Source organism: Oreochromis aureus, linkage group 15, assembly GCF_013358895.1.
Source record: "Oreochromis aureus strain Israel breed Guangdong linkage group 15, ZZ_aureus, whole genome shotgun sequence".
In the NCBI taxonomy this organism is placed as follows: domain Eukaryota; kingdom Metazoa; phylum Chordata; class Actinopteri; order Cichliformes; family Cichlidae; genus Oreochromis; species Oreochromis aureus.
The window spans coordinates 31,262,751-31,284,800 of record NC_052956.1 but is presented as its reverse complement, the minus strand read 5'-3'; the positions used below and the strand labels follow the sequence as shown (position 1 = coordinate 31,284,800).

Below are 22,050 nucleotides of genomic sequence, written 5' to 3'. Positions count from 1 at the left end.
ATTTTTCCCATGATGTGTTGTCAGCATAAAGTCAAAGCAATTTGTGTTTGCATTGCTTGAAAGCAACTAATTTCCCTGGGCTATTACTACAGTAGAAGGAAATATTAACAAGTTGTGCCTAAAAATTTGAGTGGGGAAAACTGTGTTACAGCCACAGAGTCCCATCTTTTAAAGCTCACACTGAATATTTTCGTCATTAGGTGTTTTGAAATTGGATGTGTTCGACCCACCCTAAAACATCTTTTTTCACTCTACTAGGGATCTCAGACTTAATCAGGTGAAATCATAAACTCACCATGAAACTAGAGATTAAAGGGTGCTGAGGATCATTTTTACTATAGAATTCCATACAATCTGTATAAGATGACCAAAACAAAAAGACAGGAGTTGCCTCCTGCTGGCCGTTAGAGAGAATGCAGGTTTCATACACTTCCACAGCACCTTCACTTCACACTGAAAACTACATCTATCTTTTGTTTACAGCTAGTGCACTGCTGTGGCCCAGCATCAGGTTAACTTGAGTCATACTACTGCACCTAACTAAACCACATACTGCTTCCACCCACATGGATCAACGCTTAACCACAATTAACTGTAAATGTATTAATTAATTATTTTTTTAATATTAGATTTTTTTGACCTTCATTATACAGGAAAGGAGGGCTGACAGAGAAAGAATGTGGGTGACTGACACATGCTTAAACCCAGGCTTATGCAGTAGTTGTCGGTATGTAGGTCACCTAATCAACCAGGTGAGCTACTGTGGCACCCTATGTGGTTCATCTTGATCAAAAATAAATCAATAAACTGTGCAAACCTAATTGCCATTTTGCCCTACTCTCTTATATCACCCTATAAATGTTGCTAAAGTAACACAGAGAAGATTAGAGTCCTCATTGGTGAGGGCCCTAAAGCTAAACCCTATGCTATCAGAATATGTAGTTTTTGTGTTTTTTATTGTGAAATTGCTCTTCCAAGTCTTGGCAATCAGGGAAAAATAGCCAGTGATACACACATCACCAACTATTTAAATTGTTTCCAAAAAGAAAAAAGTCATGTTTGCATGTCTCCAAAATATTGGTGTAGTCTTATAGTGAGCATTTATCCTTTAGGGTGAGAACTTCACCATAGCTTTGTCGTAATTGCAAACTCCACCACGACATAATCTGATGTGCACCCCCCAAGAAGTGTAACTACAACATAAACAATCATAAACAAAGATTGGGGATCCAGGAGGGAAAAAAGTCCAAGCATTCTATTTGTTTCAGCACCGCACATAAAATACCAGGACACGACCATGACTAGGCCACTTTCATAAATTAGGTCATAGACTCTATAACAATTCACTGCCTTGGACTTAGTGTTAGTCCTTGTGATGACTTGATTAGGAATGGGCAGTCTTACCAACTAAAAAAAAGGTTATGAATTGCCAGAAAGTTTTATTCTAATTTTTAAAGTCAGGTATTCTAAATGGCTACACTTGAGTATCACAAAAAGTGAAATATGGTCAGCCTTTATACTTGAGGAATATGGTGAAATCTAAGGAAGTTGTAGAGGACAGCCTTTGTTTCTACTTGGGATGATTATTACAACAATGCATAAAACTGTAAAGCACGATGACAGAAACACAAAGCCCTACCTGTGGCCTCTTCTTTGGTGGTTATCTCTAGTCTAGGCCCAAAGGTGCCATATCCTGCTTCTGTGAAAGCCCTAATCTGGAACACATAGGCTGTGCTGGGCTTTAGGTTGTTCACTGTGGCTGATGTTGACTTTGACCTCACAGTAGAGTAAATCCGGTCCTTCTGATCCTGCACAGGAAAAAAGATGGTAATTTTACCCACTTTATATAGTATAAGTTGTCTTTATTAGCATTTTGAAATGCTTCCACATTACTGCTGATGACATTTACATTCAAATTTACGTGAGTCACAACTTTTTTAAAATGACAAAGTTGGGGCAAATGAAGCTTATTAATAACAGGGTTCGTACGCTTTTTTCAGGGTCAAATTCAAGCACTTTTAAGCACTTTCAAGGTCCCTTTTAAGCTTTTCCAGCACACAGTTGCAGCAACTGTGACGTTCACTAGTAGAACTGACACACAAAACAAAACGACTACACCACACACTAACTACACAAGAAAACACACTAACTTGAGACTCCAAACATGATAAACGTCACAAATCTCTCACGTAAAACTCTCTCTCTCTTTTCGCTCACTCGCTCTCTTCCCAACAACCAAATACCACATGTTGTCAGATTATCATTTTTGATTGGTCGACATGGTACATTTTTCCACCAATAGGGAAGGAGTGTTTTTTTTTTTTTTCACCCACAAGCAAAGCGTGTTTGCTAGCGCTCTCCATAAAAAACGCCGTTTTACCGTTTCTTCCCGGAGTAAGCGCCACTGTTTTATTCAGAAACACCCCCACATGACCTATCAACACAAATTAAAAACTGGTATATAGCTTGAAGTCCGCACGTTCGACCCAAGTTGAAATGGAGACTCTGGGTCCGTCGACCCCAGAGGGTTAATCAGAAAGCCTTAAGTTGGCTAGTTATGTATCGGGCTAATGTTTAAAGCTTTCACTTGAGTAAATTAACTCATATTACTGCTAAGTAATGTTAGCTAAGTTCACAGCATATTCGTAATAGCGCTGCCATACTGCATCACACTCAGTGCATTTCAATCATTTCTCCAGCGAGTTTGATAGCTAGCAAAATAATAACCATAATTTTAAAAAATAGCATGTGTAACGTACGGCGTACTGGAAAAATTATTTACTAGGACTCACCTATCATGCGACTGGAGAACACAAACTCTGCCATTGTTGTTTTCCACCAAACACTCATTAAAACAGCAACCTACAGGTATGTTAGCGCACTCATCCCGACTGTCCGAGGGAGGGCGGGTCACATATTGAAACAGACGCAAGGCAGCCCAGGCGGGGAAATTTTGCTTTTTGTCTCATTTTATTTCTATCTGATAAGAAAACAATTCAATCAGATAGCTATTTATTGTGAATGAAATACAGTTACATTTTCAAGCACTTTTAAGCACCACATCTGAAATTCAAGCACTTTTCAAACCTTGAAAAGACGACATTAGAATTCAAGCATATTCAAGGATTTCAAGGACCCGTACGAACCCTGTAATAAGAATAATCAGTGACTGAGTTATATCACTGTAGTTTTAGCCTGGCCTTTGTTACGATTTTCGGAATTTATGTCACGAAAATGGTAAACATAACATTTTTCTGATTGTAGATTCTGGAAGACAAAAAGTTCTAACTGAAATCATTATCTACCATTAGGCAGCATGCCACGGGGAGAACATAAAGGCATCAGAAAATATCTTTTCCATCAAGGAATACATTTGGATTCACAGGCTGCACGCGCTGTGTACTTTGCTGTTGATCTGTAAATGTTTTGCTCAGCAAAAGCCCAAATGGAATGCCAGGCTCTGTTACGGGTGCGGTCATTTCTTCCAACTTTCCACTTTTACAGCTGGGCAGACCACAGCCATAGTACGTGACACAGAAGACTGATTCGTCAGTGTACACAAGAGACTGCGGCCAGCAGGACTGACATCAGCGCTCTGCTACTCTGCCTTTGATTTGTTGGGTTAAATTCACTTCGTTAAACCTCGCAGCAAAAAGCTGATGCGCTCAGTCTTGAAACACAGTGAAGCAGTAGCATAATCTATGCAGAACGGGAAAGGAGATAACAGTAACAGATTACTAATTCTAGCCGAGCAGCAGCCATGGATTGCGCGTGTGCTAACATGTGTGTGGGGGTGGCTGTGAAGGACTATAGCCTGATTAAAATCTTATGAGCATCTCATTCATTATTGCAATTATGAGACAAAGAAGGTACTTGCAGAATCTTGTGCATTGCACTCACAGCCACGTGCAAACAGAATGCAAAATGAGGAGTTGGCAAAAAAAAGAAAAAGAAAAAAAAGAAATGGTGCTTCAGGAAGAGACAAAGACAAACAAATGTAGCGCAAACTTACTTTTTCATAATATTTGATCTCATATTCTGTGATGACACCGTTGGGTTGCTGGGGCTCCTGCCAGGAGAGGTGGACGCTGTGCTGCTGCACTCTCTCTTTGATGACCTCGCTGACCTGGGACGGAGCTGTTTAGAGAAGAACATGTCAATAAGTGCAGGGCAAACCCTCTCAGCATGCACAGGCATAAGGCCAGCCGCAAATGAGCCGCACCAGCTCCTCCACCAACACTCGCAGGCCCTCTGTACATGATGAATATTCACATGGACGCTTCTAAATGTTTACACCTCATGATCAAAATTTCAATTACACCACCAACAGCAGAAGGTGGCATTATCCCAGCCAGGAGAAAACCACGATTTGTAGCTTGTAAATGACAGTTCAGTTCAATTACTCCCAACATTTCTAGTGGAACAAGCAGACACTTACTATCCCTCATGACAGAGCTGTTCAGAAAGCCTCTCAGAGGGAGAGGGGTGTACCTGTAACCTCCTGACACCAGTCTTATGCACACCAATTATCTCGGGCTCTTTGCATGACTTATTTTAAGTGTCTGGCTGTCACTTACTGCTGCTACATTTAGTTTTGCTAAACAGTGCACAGACATTTTTTCAGTTGTTAATACCAGTAACAAAGGATAAATGATACACACTTATGTAGACAGATTTTAAGCTAACTTGTGGGCCGTGTAAAATCTCTTCACTGCTGCTTTATCAAATAAAACTGCTACTACAAAATCTTCTGCTGTAATTGCTGTATGCCTGCTCTTTCTATATAGTAATGCTGTGGCCTCATCTACTGCTATTGTCCTTCAGGTTTAAAATTCATAAAACCATAGCTCAAACCAGTCAGCTGAAATGTAGCATAAAAAAACGAAAGGGTTTGGGTCAGGTTTTAGAACCGTCATTTCATTAGATCTGTTGATGGGTAAAATATGCTGTGCAAGACGTATCAACACACGCTGACCACTTCACCTTTTCCTTGTCTGGTATTAAACTGCAGTAGAATCAGCTGTGGACACAATTTTTTATCTGTTGAACAAAGTTTTCTGTAACGTCCAACGTCTTCTAGCTCAGCAGCTGTGTTTGCAGCTTCTCGTACAGCTTCCATTACCTTTACAGTACATCATTATCATCATTTTGATTATAATCACCGTAATTTTACAGCACTTTTCATAAAGACCCCAGTGAGGAAAAAAGAGGGCAAGCTTTTTGGATTAGCAAGCTTCACCCGGAGGAGATGATGCTTTCAAAAAATATGCTTTCTGCAAATCTGCACTCTAAACAGCCCCAAAATCCTTTCTGTAAACATACGGTAAAATCTTGATGACTCACACTCCTCTAGGGGCAAAACATATTAATTAACACATCTTTTCAAGTTTGAGAAAGCTGCCCCGGGGAAGACTTGAACTGTAAGGTAAAAGCCACCTGCCAAAAGCTGTGGTTGGATTTCTTTGCTTGGTCTTTAGATCAGCAACAAGCTTTGAAATGAAGGAAAAGTGAATGAATGAAGAACAATGATACAAACTGAAATGTACTTATTGACTTAATTTTTTATCTATGTACAAATGTAATGAAAAACAACAACTGCCTTGCCTTTTGGCTGTTTGGGATATGTAAAAAATGTGTCAAACCTGTAGCCAACAAGAGACAGTCCATTCCTGTGAACAAACAGAAGCTGCTAAGTGTCTCTGTCATGCTCAGTGACCCCATGGGAGTGGACCTCTCTACCCTTAATACAGTCTGACCTTAGATTGTTTTAAGATGACCTGCCACTAATGACTCTTGGTGGATTAAAACCTCATTAGGCCTCATCAGCGCTCCTGACAGTAATGCACAAGACAGCAAACACCCGAGACCTTGTCAAAAACCTGCTGTTGTGACATGTTCCCTCATAATCCACCCAAAACAGAGAAATAATGTGTCTTTTCTCAGCACAGTTAGCCCGTCAAAGGGATGACTGAGCTTTCTCTTACAAGTCACAACAAGCAGTTACTGCTGCCTTAGCTTTGGCTGCTTTCTCTGCCCCCATTCCAATTCTGGTTCAGGTGTATAGGTCTAAAACTAAGTTTCTTGTCTGTTTGATTCATCCCCAAGTGTTTTAAGTCTTTATTTGTGACATATTTCAAGTGCCTCTAACGGTGCTTATTTCTTTCTATGATATTTTGAAATGTAACACTATTTGGGACTTTCATTTTACTTTTATGTTTAAACGCAATCAATAACAAAGAAAAGATGCAATTTGGAGAAATAAACTGGAAAATGAGCAATGATCCATGACAGTATTGCAGGTGGGATGCTGCTGTATGGCTTTCAAATATAGAGAAAACTTTTTGTTCGATGATAATACATCCATCACTCTACAGTGATAAAAATTGGAGAGGCAAAAGAAAATCACAATTGTTATTCCCTAAACTTCTGTCCAAAAATATCAGACCTAATAACTCCCATGCTACACTAGTTACACCACAGAGACCGGGTGTCTTAAACGTTTAAACTCTGTGCTTTGAATATCCTCAGATATCCTTTTGAGGTAAGCTAAAAATAAATTGGAATCCCTTAATTCCCAGTGTTTATTACACAACTTTACTTGAAAGGGCCAAACAGATGTGCTACTGAAGAGTTTCTTCACTTTTATTCTACAAGTTGGTTGGACTTGTGAAATGTCAAAGGTCAGGAAAGGTCAGGAAAATGGTCACAAGCTGGATCTGATTGGCTGCCTGCAAAGGACAACACCTATAAAGAGTCACATGTGGCTAGGGTTAGGGTTAACCATAACCTTATTAATACATACACTCTACGCATTAATTCCTGTCCTAGTTACATCCATCATCAGCACCCATTTCTGTGGATCTTTTTCATCCATCGTTTGGTAGGAGGAGCTAAAATGGCTCTTTTGATGTTGAAAGTGGTCGACCCCTGTGATACTTCAACCATGTGCAAATCTCAGATTTGTCCCAAGGATAGACTGGGCCTTTCTTAATATCAGATGTTATTTACTTTCCCTCTTCTGAAAGGGATATTCTCTAAAATGCACTTTTTCTTATGCAGCTTTGTAATGGTTTTGGTTACGCAAACCAGGCTCTTGTCCTAGGGTACACACCAAAATATCAAACATGTGCATAAGTTTTGAAAATATACAGTTCTTGCTGAGAGACAAAGCATTCTTCTCTTCTGCAACTGTGAACTTGTATGAGAGCTGTGATTCTCATGCAACAGCAGTAATACTGCCTGATCTACAAAGTTAGCTTAAAGCATGATGAGCTACTTTCCCTCACAGCTTCTTCTCCCTCCAGTATGTGATGTGAGCTCAGGCACTAGCTCTGCCCCATTTAGCCCTGTTGGCCTGTGGATGTATTAGCATTCGCTCAGGTCAAGCCCACCTCCTCCTTTACCCCTTCATGGGTGACAGAGAGCTGGGGCCTTATGTTTCCCGAGAGATCAAGAGATCAGTGAATAGTATTAGCAAATGTGATGTTCCATGGGCTAAAGGTAATCATTCCACCAGGGTGATTTTCTGAATGATAAAAGAAGTCATTCTGCATTTCTCAGGGATATGAATCCAGACCACAGTTGAACGTAAATTCTAAAGGAAAAAAAATGTTCCTCGGGCTCTCTCTGCCTCCCCCGCGAATCAGTCAGGCGGCACTGTGTGACAGCCATTAATGACTGACTTGATATCATGGAGACTCAAACCAGCCAGCCACTCTCACACTTTTAGCCTACCTGTGGTGCTTAGCACAGTGGAAAATTGTATAATTGTCATGCCAGTCTTAAAGAGACCGTTTTGAAAAGCATTTGTGCATTTATTTTGCAATATTAGAAAATGTGTTAGTGACCCTGAACACCTTCTGTGAAGCTAACTGATCCAGAAGCCAGTCACCACCATGCTCTGAATTTGAATGATCTTATGAATACATTAGACAGTGCATTTCTAATATCCTCTTCTTTCATTCCACTAGCTAACTTTGAATCTGATGCAAAGAGCAGAGTGGAGGTAGTTCATTACATAAGCGTCTTTATCTGCCTCTATGCTTGCCTCATGGACCATAGCAATCCTAAAAACTCATATATTAATTACTGACATTTTCAAGATGTGCTTGTGTATCTTAACGCCTACGGCACCATCTGTGTTGAAACGCAAGAGATTGTTGGTGTTTAACAGTGTTTAAAAGTTTCCAGCAGGTTTTTCTTTTTTTTGAACTGGATATTCTAATGTTGTCTGTAGGGAAAAAGTCTTTTCCTGATTCCACAGAAGACTTTTTTTTTTTTTTTTTTTAACTTTGTGCACCAACTAATGCTAAATAAAAGCATTTACACATGGGTAAACTTATTTTTACATCCTTGAAATCTTAGGAATATATGTGACATATACTTTAAAGTACAGTTCAGCTGACTCTGTTCTTCAGCATGTCAAGTGTTTCACACATTGGCAGTAACTGATGACACAATATGTGGGTCTATTCAGTCTCCCTTTTCATCACTGCAGAAACAAATATTTACAGGGCAGCCTTGGTATTACACCAAAGGCTTTTTAACACTTCATCCTCAGCAGCCTGGGAACAAATAACCAGACACAGTTTGGTTTGACACTAACGAGGTATGACATAATCAAGATTAACTCTACTTTATGTTGTGACTCCCGTAACAGAGATAAAAGCGAGTGCCGTTACACGTTAGCAGATAAGGAGAAACCAGCTTTTAAGGGCTGATGTTTGCATAATATAAGAAATATGTCGATTACTTTTTATGGATACAAATCATTAATCTGAAGTGGATTACTGCACATTTAAGATAAATGTTGGCTCTAGCTATTGCTTTACTGTGGCCAAAGTCATCACAATGCTGAGCTCAAATCACACATTTATTGAATATTGTTTGTAGGCTGTGTCAGAAAATAGTGATATATAATCTGGGATGTGATTGGCTGGAGGGGATGCATTCTCTTTTCATCTATATGTCCCTTCCCTGAGTTGAATTCTTTTTTATCAGCAGTGGGGACAACATTGGGCTCTACTGCTAAATGATTTTTAATGCTCTTTAACTTGAAAACATCTTAAAGTTCAAAGAGTAAGCTCATCAGAAACAGCCTGTCAGTGCTAAGCTCAGCTGAAGGAATGTTATTCTGATGTTAGTATAACATTCTTATTTTTACAAACTTATAACCAAAGCCAATTTATATGGACTCTCCATCAGTCTATTCTTAATTTGGACTTTTTAGACAAATCTTAAGTATTTGATCAGTTGAGTAGTCTGACTTTTTTTCCCCTCTGTACTTAACTAACAGTCTTCAGCATATCGCTCAGTACAAACTCATAGGTCTTCATGTTATGTTATTTCATCTGTTTGCAACTAAACAAACTAAGATCAATCTGATCCCTATAAACAGTTACCTGTTTATGAATATCTGTGGGTAAGTTGTTACCAGATGTCAACATACTAGTTAGAATGAGATAGGAGCCTTTTTTTTTAAATCCAGTGGAATTCTCCTCGAAGGTCAGAGCTAAACATTTGGGTCAAGTTGTCTTCTTGGTTAAATCTGGCATCTGGCTGCACAAAAAATGCTTGCATCGATTGAGAATAGTACACGGGTCACTGAAAGAGGGCCCCACTTTCTGCCACTCTGTTTGCCCACAGACTTGCCCTGCTATAGTACTTTCTACAGCGCCTCCATCTTACAACAAAGCTTACTGCAGACACAGTCCCTGGTGTGGCGTGGACAGCAAACGAACGAGCCAACTCTGATCCACCATAGTAGTCACTTCTCCACAGACTAACTTATCAGATCATTTTCTTGTTTCTGTTTTTTCCTACCGCTTAGCATACACAAGACCACAGATAAACCACATAGTGGTGGAGTTACTCTACAGAATGCTCTATAGATTTAGGGTAGAATAATGTGGTTTAGAGTTAGCGCCAACAATAACTTCAGAAACTCAAGTTGAATGAACGGTATGCCAAAAAAGCCCACAAAAAACAAATGAAATCATCAGCATCTAAATCGAATCACACTGCTGATCAACTTATTGATGTTTAAAGGTTAAATGGTAACTGGAATCTTTTATTCCATCTCATTATCCTAATTTCGGTTCCCTGTCATCTGGATCATCTGGATTTTGGTCTGACATAATTAAAGTTGGAGCATGGTTACTCATCACTGGCTAACCATAATATTTCAGGAACATGTTGATGGTCCAATCATTCCTATTCACCGCAGATGGTAAGGTGTAAAAATGTACCCTTCAATTGGATGCGTTTGAAAGCACTTTTAAAGAGTCTGACAGAGGACAGAGTGTTCGCTGCATAACAATGCTGGCTGAGGTAGGGACACCTTTTAGTGACCATGCTGGGAGGTCAAAGGATGCTCTGTTTGAAAGCAGTTAGTTTGGCCTGATGTAAAAGAAACCTAGGCTCTGACAGCTCTGACGAGAGGGATTATTAACAATGGGAACATTATTAATACATATCAGATGAATTCACTGCTGACAGCCCAAGTAACCATCATGATATTGACCTGCACAATTATTTCCCAGTTCAAGGAGCCACTATCATATTCACAGCTTTTTTTTTTCTTAAAAGTAACAGACAGAGCTGATATGAAATGATGTTGGATGCGTTTGACCATAAAGTGAGCACTTTTGTTTTAAATGAGAAGTTATTCACTTAATAGAATCCCTCCTTGAATTCTCTCTGCACTCAGGCATTTTTCTTTCCTTCTTTTTTTTTTTTAGTGTGTGAGTCACTGAGTGCATCACACACCCCTAACAGCTTAAGTATAGCCCTATGTGCTGCTGTGAAGCCAAGAATCGGAATTGCAGTGGAAGGTCAGTGGGGGAAATTGCATTCATGCTACACTGACATGCACACACAAGGCACACTGTGCATGATTACCCCTCCAGTGCCTCCTGACAGGGAGTTCATTTTTACCCACAGTGGAGTTTCATGCTGTTCACTCTCATATAATATCAAAATGCCATTCAGTAGTGTAACAGATGCAGAAATCACTGGTCAGCTTTGTTACATAATTGTTAAACCAGCAGGGACCCCGCTTATTGAAGAAGCACTCAGCTTCCCTGTGTCAGTGTCCAAATTAGGGAGCAAGGCTGGCAGCCTATCATCAGCAGCTCACAGCACTTGATGATTTCTTCAAGTCAGCTAGAATCCGGTTTGCAAGAGCCATATTTATTTTTGCTCATGCAAGGCAAAAATAGTGTCATTTTCACTCCATCGTGTGGCATCTGGAATTTGCATGAGCGTACATCTGCAATGGTGAAGTGGCAAACTTAGCCACATGGTGTGATCCTTTCACAAGCCCACATACACACTGGCATGATGTTAAATCATAGTGTAAATAAGACTAGATACGATCATTGTTTTAAAAGATTATTTTGCATTATAGCCAGAAACCAACCAATATTTAAGTCTAAAAAACCTTAGCTACTAATAATGAGACTATTATTTAATATGATGCCTGAGCCTGTTAATATCTTAACTTTATTACAGCTAAAAAATGACAAGTCAATACATAATGCAGTTGGCACTGTTCACAACATCTTCATATGTATATAACGCAAACAGCTAACTATAAACAGAACATCAAACTCTCGTAAAGATGACAGGTTTTGATTGTCAAAGTGTAAATAGCCTCAGCTTGTTTCCGGTGTTTACATGAGGGTCAAGAAAACTTCAAACGGTACTTCGAGTGGCAGTGGCAGAAAATAAAGTTCAAAGTGAAAAACAAACCAGTGAGTCAGAAACCTCTCCTCTCGTGCCTCATAGCTGTAATCTCACTGGACTAATTCAGATTCAAAGGCTGAGGCCAAATTCTCAGGGACACATATGACCAGATATAGCAAAGCCAAAGCAATCCTCTCTGCAACTACAAGTGTGCATTTCTTTTCTTTTTTTCCCATAAGTTCCCATATAAAATATAAGCAGTGAAGCAGATATGATCGCAGGCAATCAAATCAAGACTTGTTTTAATAATGCCAGGTGTGAACAGTAATTTCCTCCTCTGCCTCACAGAAATCAGGTCATGTTTAGAAAGCCATAACGATTAGCTGGAAAGAAAGAAAACGGCAGTGTGACTCAGAGAACATTGACATGGAACATAAACTAAATGTGTACTGCAGCTTGATTGTGCCAAAACCACGTATTTACCACAAGCATAAAACTGTGCTGCTTGATTTCAAATCCTTAGCCACTCACATGTTTGTTGACTTATTTTGGCAATTGCAATTATCGTGACATTACACAGCAGGCTCGCATGTGTGTGCTGGATGTAATGCGACGTAACGTGAGGTGGCGAGGAGTGTTAGGATGCAAACGAACACTGAGAGATGCAGGCTTGTTTCTCGGAGGACGCTGGAAAGACACGACACGGTCAAAAGCAGAAGGAAACGCTCAGAGTTTTGTTTCCATCTGAAACCACTTAATCAGTACAAATCTCCAGGAACTGCCTGGCTGCGTGATGTAGAGTCTGATATTCTCATTCTTAATTGTTGAATTTCCTGAGATCAGCAGAATTCATTGCCCAGACAGCCTGATGAAGTCATGAAAATATGCCACGCTTGTCCAAATCCCTTTTCGCTGGTAAGCTGTGTTATAATGATGCTATCTAACTCCAGCCCAGTACATGGACTGTCAGTGAGAATATACGGTAAAACAAACAGGCACAGGCCAGATGAGAAATGAAAGCACTGGTACTCGTTATAATGTACAAGCTTGGCTTTGCTTTTCTGCTGCCTCGCTGACCTTTCTGCTACAAGCGGCTGGAAGGCATGTCTTTTCAAATACATGACCAGGCTAAACAGAGATCCACGTTAGCATACACAGTATTTTTATCATTTTTCTTAATGAAACAAAGGCTGCTGAGGGAAAAAAGACAGCGTGGTGAATCTGGATGCTTATAGGAGCTGCTAAGCAGCCAAACGGCCTTCCACCTCTTTGCCTTGCTTAAATGTCAAAGCACAGCCTGAGGGCCCTGTGCTCCAATCTGAAAGCCTGATTGGACATCTGAGCTCCACAGGAATTGATAAGTGAGATAAATTACCCAAAAAAATGGTGCTGTAGACTGATGGCACTCACAGGGTCAGAATCCTGAGGCTGTGCTATTATTTTGAGGTTGCAACCCCTATAGTCACACTTATCAGTGGTTTCACACAGAGGCAGCTGCTCCTAACGCTGCTTTCATTTCCTTATCATCTGCAAATAAACCAAATGTTTGGCATCCAGAATGAGAAATATTAAAATTTCAAATTAGACCCACAGCTGCTGTTTTGCAAAATGGGGGGGGGCATATGATTGCTTAGGGCTGGCATCATAAACATCCATCTATTATAGAAATACATCTGTCATTAGGAAAATGATCATATTAATCAGTGCTCATGTGCTCTTTAATCACAGTCTTGGACAGGCACCATCCGAGGGAAATCACATCCAAGGCCCCTCCAGCCACCTCTGTAATTTTTATATGGCGCTCTCTTGCCCTACACACTGCTGATTGCCAGTGGAGCTAGTCCAGGTCTGCAGTTCCCCAAGACACCACACAGTTAAATTAGCATGCAGTGCAATAGAAGTGAAAATAATCCTGCTCCCCTGTTAAGGACAGCGATGTAGGGTGTATGTGTGCTTCCCTGGTGCCCTCGTTGGGTTCCCAAGAACCTTAAGTTCAGTACTCCACGAGATGAAGTGACAGATGCATATTTTATGTCTGGGTATTTCAGCACTGGGCTTCTGTTCGGATATTTCTTTTTGCAAGAGTACAGAAAACAATGTGCCACACAGCAAGTGGAACAAATCTACATGAGTGCTAATGCATGTCATTCAAAGGGGATCACCTTCATCGTGAGAAAAAAAAAAACAACCAGGACAAATAGAAAAAAATAGGCAAATTCTAAATTCTTCAACTCCACCAACCCCTCAGCTCAAGCTCTGCAATCAAGCCTATACAAATGTCTCATATTTTCTTTGAATATCTCAATGATACCAAATATTCCAGTGTGAATGTAAAGGGAATGTGTCTACACATTTCTATTTAATTGAATGTTTTGTGTTGTCAACCAAGTAACTATGACACATCTAGCTTTGAGACTTATCTTTCTAAATTATTAAGTGTTGTTCAGTAAACATGAAATATTGATGCTTTTAGTTTATATTTTCAGGCTTTTTGCTCTTAATTTAAAAGGCAGGAGCATGACAGGCACCAAGTCCTCATCTGGGATCAGCTGCTCAGCCCACACTGTCCCAAACGTGACTATGCGCACCCCTCCCAAAAATCTAACCACTGGTTCCAGCTTTGAAAAAGATGAAACTGCCATTGCTCACCCAATCCACATAGCAGAGAGAGAGAGAGACAAAGCAATACGAGGAGAAACGGCCATGCAAAGCCAAGCTGGACTGCCCATAGATGTTTTGTTAAAGAAAGTGTTAAAGGGTATCAAAGTACAGCAACTGCCAAGTTGCCAATGATGGAGTGAAGTGAAGCACGACGATCACTGCTGTTGTCAGGTCTTGCTGATAAGCTAAGGTTTGTATTGCAAGGACAGAAAATAATACTAGTAGTAGTAATAATAATAGTAAATGGTTGAATATTTCAGTACAGATTGGAAAAACACAAAAATAGATCTTTAGGTTCTTAAAACAACACAAACTATGTAAAAGCTGCAGCTTGTTCTTCAGTTCCTTTTTCATGTGAAGGTGAAAATAGGGCTTAGATTATTCGATAGATACTGATGTATACATATATGATCAATATGTTGGAAATGATCTGAATTTCTGGTTCTTATCTATATATGATCCCCAGTTCTACAAGCTGTTCCTTCTCGTTTTCGTGCCCCACCCTCCCTCCCTTTTTGCAATTCTTACACTTCTTCCCTTTTCATTAGTACATGGGGATCTGCCAGGCCGGCGCCAATCCCCTCCAAGGCCTTCCCCAAACCGCAGCTCAATTCATGCTTAAGGCGTTCGCCTTTATCTGTCAAACCTAAAACGAGGACGTGAGCCCAGCTAGTGAGTATACATATACATATTGATCCATATATGCAACCCTCCAAAGTATGTATTCCATTTCACACACTGTGCTCACAAGGATGTGGAATATATTTGAATTAGCCAGTCAATGTGTAGCAGAATTATTGAAAAGCCTTAAGGGTAAATAAGGGTAGATCCTAAATGATAACAAATTAATAGAAACTGACATTTCTAATGATGCAGTGACTCCTGATGCCCGTGTCACTGACGTCTCTATTTTAGAACTACCTTGTGTCTGAAGTTATTACTGCATAGGTGCCACATTTAATATGCCAGTATGTGCATTTAATATGAATTTTTTTATGTTAATGTAATCCAATCTACATCTGTCATGTCTGTGTAGCGCCATCTAAATCTGTGTGAGCAACCAGACACTGGATGCTGGCAACAACCTTACGTGGAAAATACAGAACTCATTTGCCTGCACACGCAGTTTCAGTCAAGCAAGTGCATCTGAAGGAAACCGAGTGGTGCAAAGCCTGCGTAAATGCACCTGGTGATAAAGGGATAAGACTGGAACACCCAACCGAGTCAGCAGCAGCCCTGTAATCAAGGGGACGGCCTGATGCTGGCAGCTACGCTCGTGATGAGTAACCCCCGGGCCAGACACTCTACACAGGCCTCCAGCCAGACAGCATGTGGGAGAAAGAAAAAAATAAGATTGCACAAAAGCCTACTTAGCAGTTGACTACAGTTTTAGGGACTGGCTTTTTGTGTCTGTCATCGGGATGAGCTGTTCTATCACTCAACTGTCTGCTATGAGCTCACTTGATGTCTTCTTTATGCTCAGACAAAAAGCAAATGACAGGATGTTAAGGGAACCAGACGGCAGCGCACAAATGCTTATGGCTGGGCGTGTCACTTTGTGCTCAACAAAAACGCATGCCAAGTATATTTGTCCAGAAAGAGTCATTTCTGAACCGATTGCTCATATGCAACAGCGCACAGAACGAGCTGATCTTTTCAATGGCTGACCTCCTGAGCAACTTTTCTTTTACATTTTATGTTAGCTTATGGAAACGGCTAACTGATTATGATTGATGACTTCTAAGAACAGAGACAGACACTATATGTGGGTGTGTTTTCATGCTTTTAAAACAATTTCAGAGTTTGTTTTAATCAAATTTATAACTATGATTTATTATCAAGTGTCATGCTAAAGCCATTTGTGGTACTAAAAGGTTGCAGAGTCTAAGAAGAGCTGAATATTCCCAGACTGCCCTCTACCCTGAACATTTGAACAGCTTTCAACCAAAACTGTGCTGAGTGATCGGCTGCTTGTGGAAACAAAGCCAGCTCTCAGGTTGCCCAGCTGAACTGGGCACAGATCTGCCCCCAGCTTCTCTGTCTTTGGCTTTCAAAGGCATGGACACTGTCCTTTGTCCCATCTACATCAGCCTTATGTGCAGTAGAGACTGCTTATGCAAAAGGGCCCCAGGTATTTTGAAAAATTGCAAACCATACTATATCAAAGTCCTTACAGGCAAATTTTGTGATTCTGTAGTCCTTTTGATGAGACCATGCACCTTTGTAAAAACCGAGAAAGACCCTAACCCAAAGACCCTAACCTTAAACCCATGTATAACCAGTCAAGTGTGTTTTAAAGATGTGTTTTATTTGTGTTCTTTGCCAATAATAAAATTTAAAAAGCTTTTTTAATCCCATAGGATTACTGTTGCTACATATGAGCAATGTTTCACAACACTAACAAGCTTGCATTAAGTAGCTGCATATCGCGCTTGCTTTAGTCCCACAAACTGTGACAGATCAACATCACGACCTTGGGGTGGGAGGGAAAACTGTAGAGACTTCACGCTTATTAGAGCAGCACAACTGATCAAATTTTAATCGCAATCATGATTTTGGCTTCTCATAATAAACGAACACGATCAACCAATACTGAAAACGTGTGCTTCGCCAATTGAATGAAAAGCAAAACTAAATGAAGCACTCCCTAAATCACTGCCTTGCATCCCTCAGTGTGAAGTTTAGTTGACTTAGTCTGAACCACACAAAGCTTACTTTTATGAATTGTCCACCATCAATTCAGACATCCATAAAAGTAATCCTGTACAGTGTGCCAACATAACGATCAAGCTCACAAAGACTTCACCAACGAAAATGCATTCCTGTCGTCCAAAGATATATGTCTGATAACGACAGTGAGCAGAAGTGGGAAGTATCAAAGTCCAAATAATTTGTTACTGTACCTAAGTGGAATTTTCAGCTATCTGTACTTGAGTATGTACTAGTGCTGTCAGCGTTAATCTCGGTAAAATGACGTTAACACCATAACCGCATTAACACGGCAAATCTCCGTTAGCGAGTTAACGCGGATAGCCTGTGCGAGGGGCTGCACGGCGCTAACGCATTAATGAGCTAACTGCACTAACGTGTTGACGACGTGCAGCCTAGCACTAAATTATTTTTCTGACAACGAATTATACTTTCTACTCCTTACATTTTCAAAACAGGTTTGTTACTCCTTACATTTTCATATATATATATAACATATATATTATATATATATATATATATATATATATATATATATATATATATATATATATATATATATATATATATATATATATATATATATATACATTATATATATATATATAAATATATATATATATATATATAGCATATATAGATATATATATATATATATATATATATATAATATATATATTACATTAAATTACAAACTAGCAATGAGACTTAAACTGTTTACTTAGAAAAATTTCATGTTTCAAGTCAAGTTTCATAAATATGAAAGTCATGTCCAACTCTAATACAGTCTATGGTCAGTGAATCTGGGGTTAAGGGGGGACATATTAGAAGAAAAAATTCCATTTCCCCATTTATTTCTTTTCAGGACACTTCAATTGGCTTGTCTCTAGAAAATTTGTGTTCCGGTAGTTCCATGGCTTATTTTCTTATTCAAACAGAATACAATGGTCTAGTGTGCATATTAACAAATAAGTGTTTCACTATTCCGCAATAGAATAGGAAGTGGATGCCAGTCTCCCCAGCCACAAAAGAATACAGGAATCTTTCAGTCACTTTTCAGTCGCGGTCGTGACGCTTACGTTGTCTTGACTCTTTCTTTCCACCTGTGCACAAAACCTGCAGCTGACAACAAAAAAGTTCTCACAAGCTCTCAGTAAGCTGTCAAAAAGTCTGGGAAGTGAAAGGAACTACTCTGAGCCATGTCCAAAAAAACAAAAAGTGGTAAATATTTTCTAATGTCAAAATTTAGAAATCTGTTTTGTTTTTTTCAGTCATTATCTGTTTAATGATATGGTTTCAGCAGATTAAAACTCTTGTGCAAGGAAGTATGAGTGAGTATTGTGTGAGCAAAGCTCCATTCTTCAACAGCCTGAGCCCTGGCTTCCCATCATTTTAATGATGTCATTATTGCAAGATAATTAGCCTTGAAAATGTATCTTGGGAAACAATCTCATAGTTTGTACTTTCTCCTTCAAGCAAAGTCTCCCTGTTTGCTGCCAACTGTATATTGGACTTGATAATGACTCTCTTCTTCTTTGGATGGTTACAGAAATTTAATTCACAATTTCCACCACGATTTCTCAGTGAGGGTAATACAAATAACAGACACTCTAATGGGATGTCAGAGATCATCAGTGAAGCTGGGGAGAAAATAACAGTGATATTGAAAAGGACTTCAAAACACTACGATGAGCTAAGCAACATAATGCTCCCAGTGCACTCAAGGTGGTACCTCATGGCATTAAGCAATCCAGCGAGGTAGTTTTTCCAACAGCTCTATTAGCTGTATAATGTTTTCTCAATTTGGCTGTTCCGTGGCTTTGTGGTAAGCTCAGCTGCTTAAGATGATAGAAGAAGGGAATGGCCACATAAAAACTGAGAGCAGACAAATTGCTCTCCCTACTGGGTGGAGAAGTCTGCGTGGAAAGCACTGTACCTCCTTGAAGTCGGTGCACTGATTAAGGTTTGAAGATTGGCCAGACACAAAGAAAAAAAAGAGCTCAGTCTGCACCCTAACTGCTTTCTTTCTTTTGCTGGTAATCTTATTTCTGTTTTAGTTGAAAGGGAGAAAAGAAACAGGTACAGGGTAAAGAGATGCTGTCAGGGCAGATCTATGCACAAAAGAAAAAGAAAGGCATTTCTTAATCTGTCCCCGCAGTAAAAAAACGTGCTCCGGTCACATAAATATCTCAGTCTCCACATGGAAATAATCAGCAGTCAATTCCATGAACGCACTGTGTTGTCTCTCAAAATGCCTGGCCTAATACAACTCCTATTAGTCACACAGAGACAATTAAAGAAGCTGGCCCAGCTTTGTAATCTGCCTGAATTGCCTTAATCCTTCACTATTAAACTCAAGAATAAATGGTGAGATCATTTATATCTATATGGGGCGGCTGAGCCGCGCCGTAGCTTAGTGGAGACGTGTGGATTCAAACTCAGAAAGCAGCAGCAGGGGGCGGTGGGGGCGGTGGGAGTGGGGGTGCAGCATGCTTGCTGTTTGTGATGCAGATTCCCTGCTAGAGAAGGACCACCGGCAGTGTAGAGCGCAAACACGCAGACAACACGCCACAGCTCATACAGTATGCCGTTTTATCCCGTGGCCTTGTACTATAAGTCGTACATCAACCAGCCTGCCGATGTGATGGAAGGAGGTTTAGTGTTTTAGGGAACTGCAGAGATGCCAATCTGCCTCAGCCTGCATTAATAAAGTTATGAGAGGGCTGAGTGAATCTTGCTGTAAATTTGGATGGGCTATCGGTGGTCAGAATGGAATCAGTACAAAATGAATCTATCATTTCCTGGTCAAATTCATAAGCCTCCATTCTTTCTTTGACCAGGTACTGTCCAACTGAAATAATATGTTTGACAATTTTGGACAGTTTAACTGACACAATGTCTGACATGTGACACGTACTGCACATCTTGATAAACGATAAGTCGTTTAAGTTAGACCCAATCCTCTGTTTTTGGTCCATTCAAGTCCATTATCACGTAAAACCCATCAGCTGCCAAGCATGTATGATTTAAAGAGAAACCAAAAACCTTTTTTATGGAAAAACTGTAAATACTTTTTTGATGTCAGTTCAGTTGCTTACTGTATGCATGTATATGGTTCTATTTAAACCATATTTTCACCCTAAAGTGATATGAATTACATTACACTAAACCTCACTCACCCTAAACTACCTTAATCCTTAATATACCTTAAAATACTTTCCCCAAAGTATTTAACATTAAGCCCAATAATAATAATACTACTACTTGGCAGCTAACTTAGGAACAAAAGTGTGAAAATAAAAAAAACAAACAAAAGTTTTTAACATGACACTTACACAGTCAGAGTTAATAGCTGTGAATACACACAGCCAAACTGTCTTTAGGGCAGTTTCTCTCATAACAAAGTCCAGAGAAGATAATAGGCCCATGTGAAATTGGGCCAAAGCAGCTTAAAGTCACATAGCAAAGCAAGTGGCAGAGGCTCTGCAAATTGAGAGATGAAGCCTGACATGTTGATTAAGGCCAGCGAGGTGTCACATCATTGTCAGCTTTTGTGTATCGGCTGCTGGATTTGCCATTACTGTAATTGGTGATTTCTGTGCGATAGGAGGCCAGGGAGACGAGACTTAAGACTTAGTGGGAGGGTCTGGTAAGAGTTTGCTTTTCAGGGTGCCGAGCTTCTCCCAGACCCCCAACCCAATTACTCCTGGGACAATGAGAGACTGCAAAGGCTTTTGCCTCTTTGTCTCAGACATCTGGCATGTTTACTTAGGGATCCTCCACCCACACTGTCCACAGTTAATTGGAGAGTTAATGAGTTATTCCAAAATAGATGCCATCGCATTCATACAATTAAAAACGAGCCACCTTTAGCTAGCTTAAGGTGGCCAAAAAAAAAAAAAAAACTGTGTTAGCAGTGTTGGGAATAAGTCTTCCCCTACAGCAGCACACCATGCATGTACTCGCTCAGTACGTGGGGTGCTTGCACTTGTCTACAGTGGTTGTCAGATGATGTACACTTTCAGGGCTTCCAGACTGAATTCATCTCATGTTATCAACAGCGATTTCATTTCAGCTAGAAAGCAGAGGATGTTATCTGTAATATGTCAGATTAACAACCCCATACAGCTGAAATACATCAACTCAATGCATTAAATCACTGAATCTCACAAGCTCGATGTAATTTAATTTTGCAAAGCAGGCTAAATCAAATAATGCCGTGACATTAATAAGCGAGTATCTCTCTTCTTAAGAAGTCATTTTATAAAAGCCAAACCTGCTGAAAACACAGGGGTCTCTGCAGGCCGTTAATTTCATCTCTCATCTAAATATCTTCTGCCAGTATACTGGTCTTAACACATTGTGACACGCTTTTTGGCAGCATCGAGTTACCAGCGTGATAGGGAGATGATTTGGGAGGAATTTACAAATTTAATTAGCTCAGTCTCTGAGGATACAGACTCTTCGAACTTTCATTTAGATGTAATCTTTCTTCTGAGAATACACTTCAGCACACAGTTGTCACAGAAGAAGAGCTCTTCTCTGTCTTTACTACTCAATGACAAGAAATAGAACGTGGCTTCTCGCTTCCTGAGAGTGTATATGCAACATAAAGAAAGCTTTCTGCCAGGCGGGCTGTCGAGGCATGCGGTTATTATTATTGTTGAAAGGGTGTATTTTAACCCAACGCATCCTCAAAACCCCTAAACAAGTTGATTTTGGGGTGTGAATGTAACTTAAATAAGATAAAACAATAAAAAGGAAATGTTACAGAAGAAGCTTAGTGATGATATTCAACATTTATGGCTTGTGTTGGAGAGTGTGCTAACAGAATGGGCAACACTATTCATTTTTCACAGACCAAAAACTTCAGTTAATTGGCAAAAAGAAAGACAAGAAAAAAAATGAGTGTGGCATGATTAAAACACACGGCTTTCTAATATACATTTATCAGTGATTTTCTTTTTCTGAATAATGGCAGGAACATCTTTATTT

The 22,050-nt window shown here is 39.8% G+C and overlaps 1 protein-coding gene across 4 annotated transcripts in view; it reads right to left on the bottom strand.

Moving 5' to 3' along the window:
* Positions 1-22,050, bottom strand: part of epha7 (eph receptor A7) — an 82,560-nt gene that overhangs the window by 19,424 nt on the left and 41,086 nt on the right. For all 4 annotated transcript variants that reach the window (XM_039599151.1, XM_039599152.1, XM_031750212.2 and 1 more), the window contains exons 6-7: positions 4,013-4,137; positions 1,640-1,808 (exon numbers count right to left, since the gene is read on the bottom strand). In XM_039599151.1, the coding sequence (XP_039455085.1) occupies positions 1,640-1,808; positions 4,013-4,137 (294 nt within the window). The remainder of the gene's footprint in view (positions 1-1,639; positions 1,809-4,012; positions 4,138-22,050) is intronic.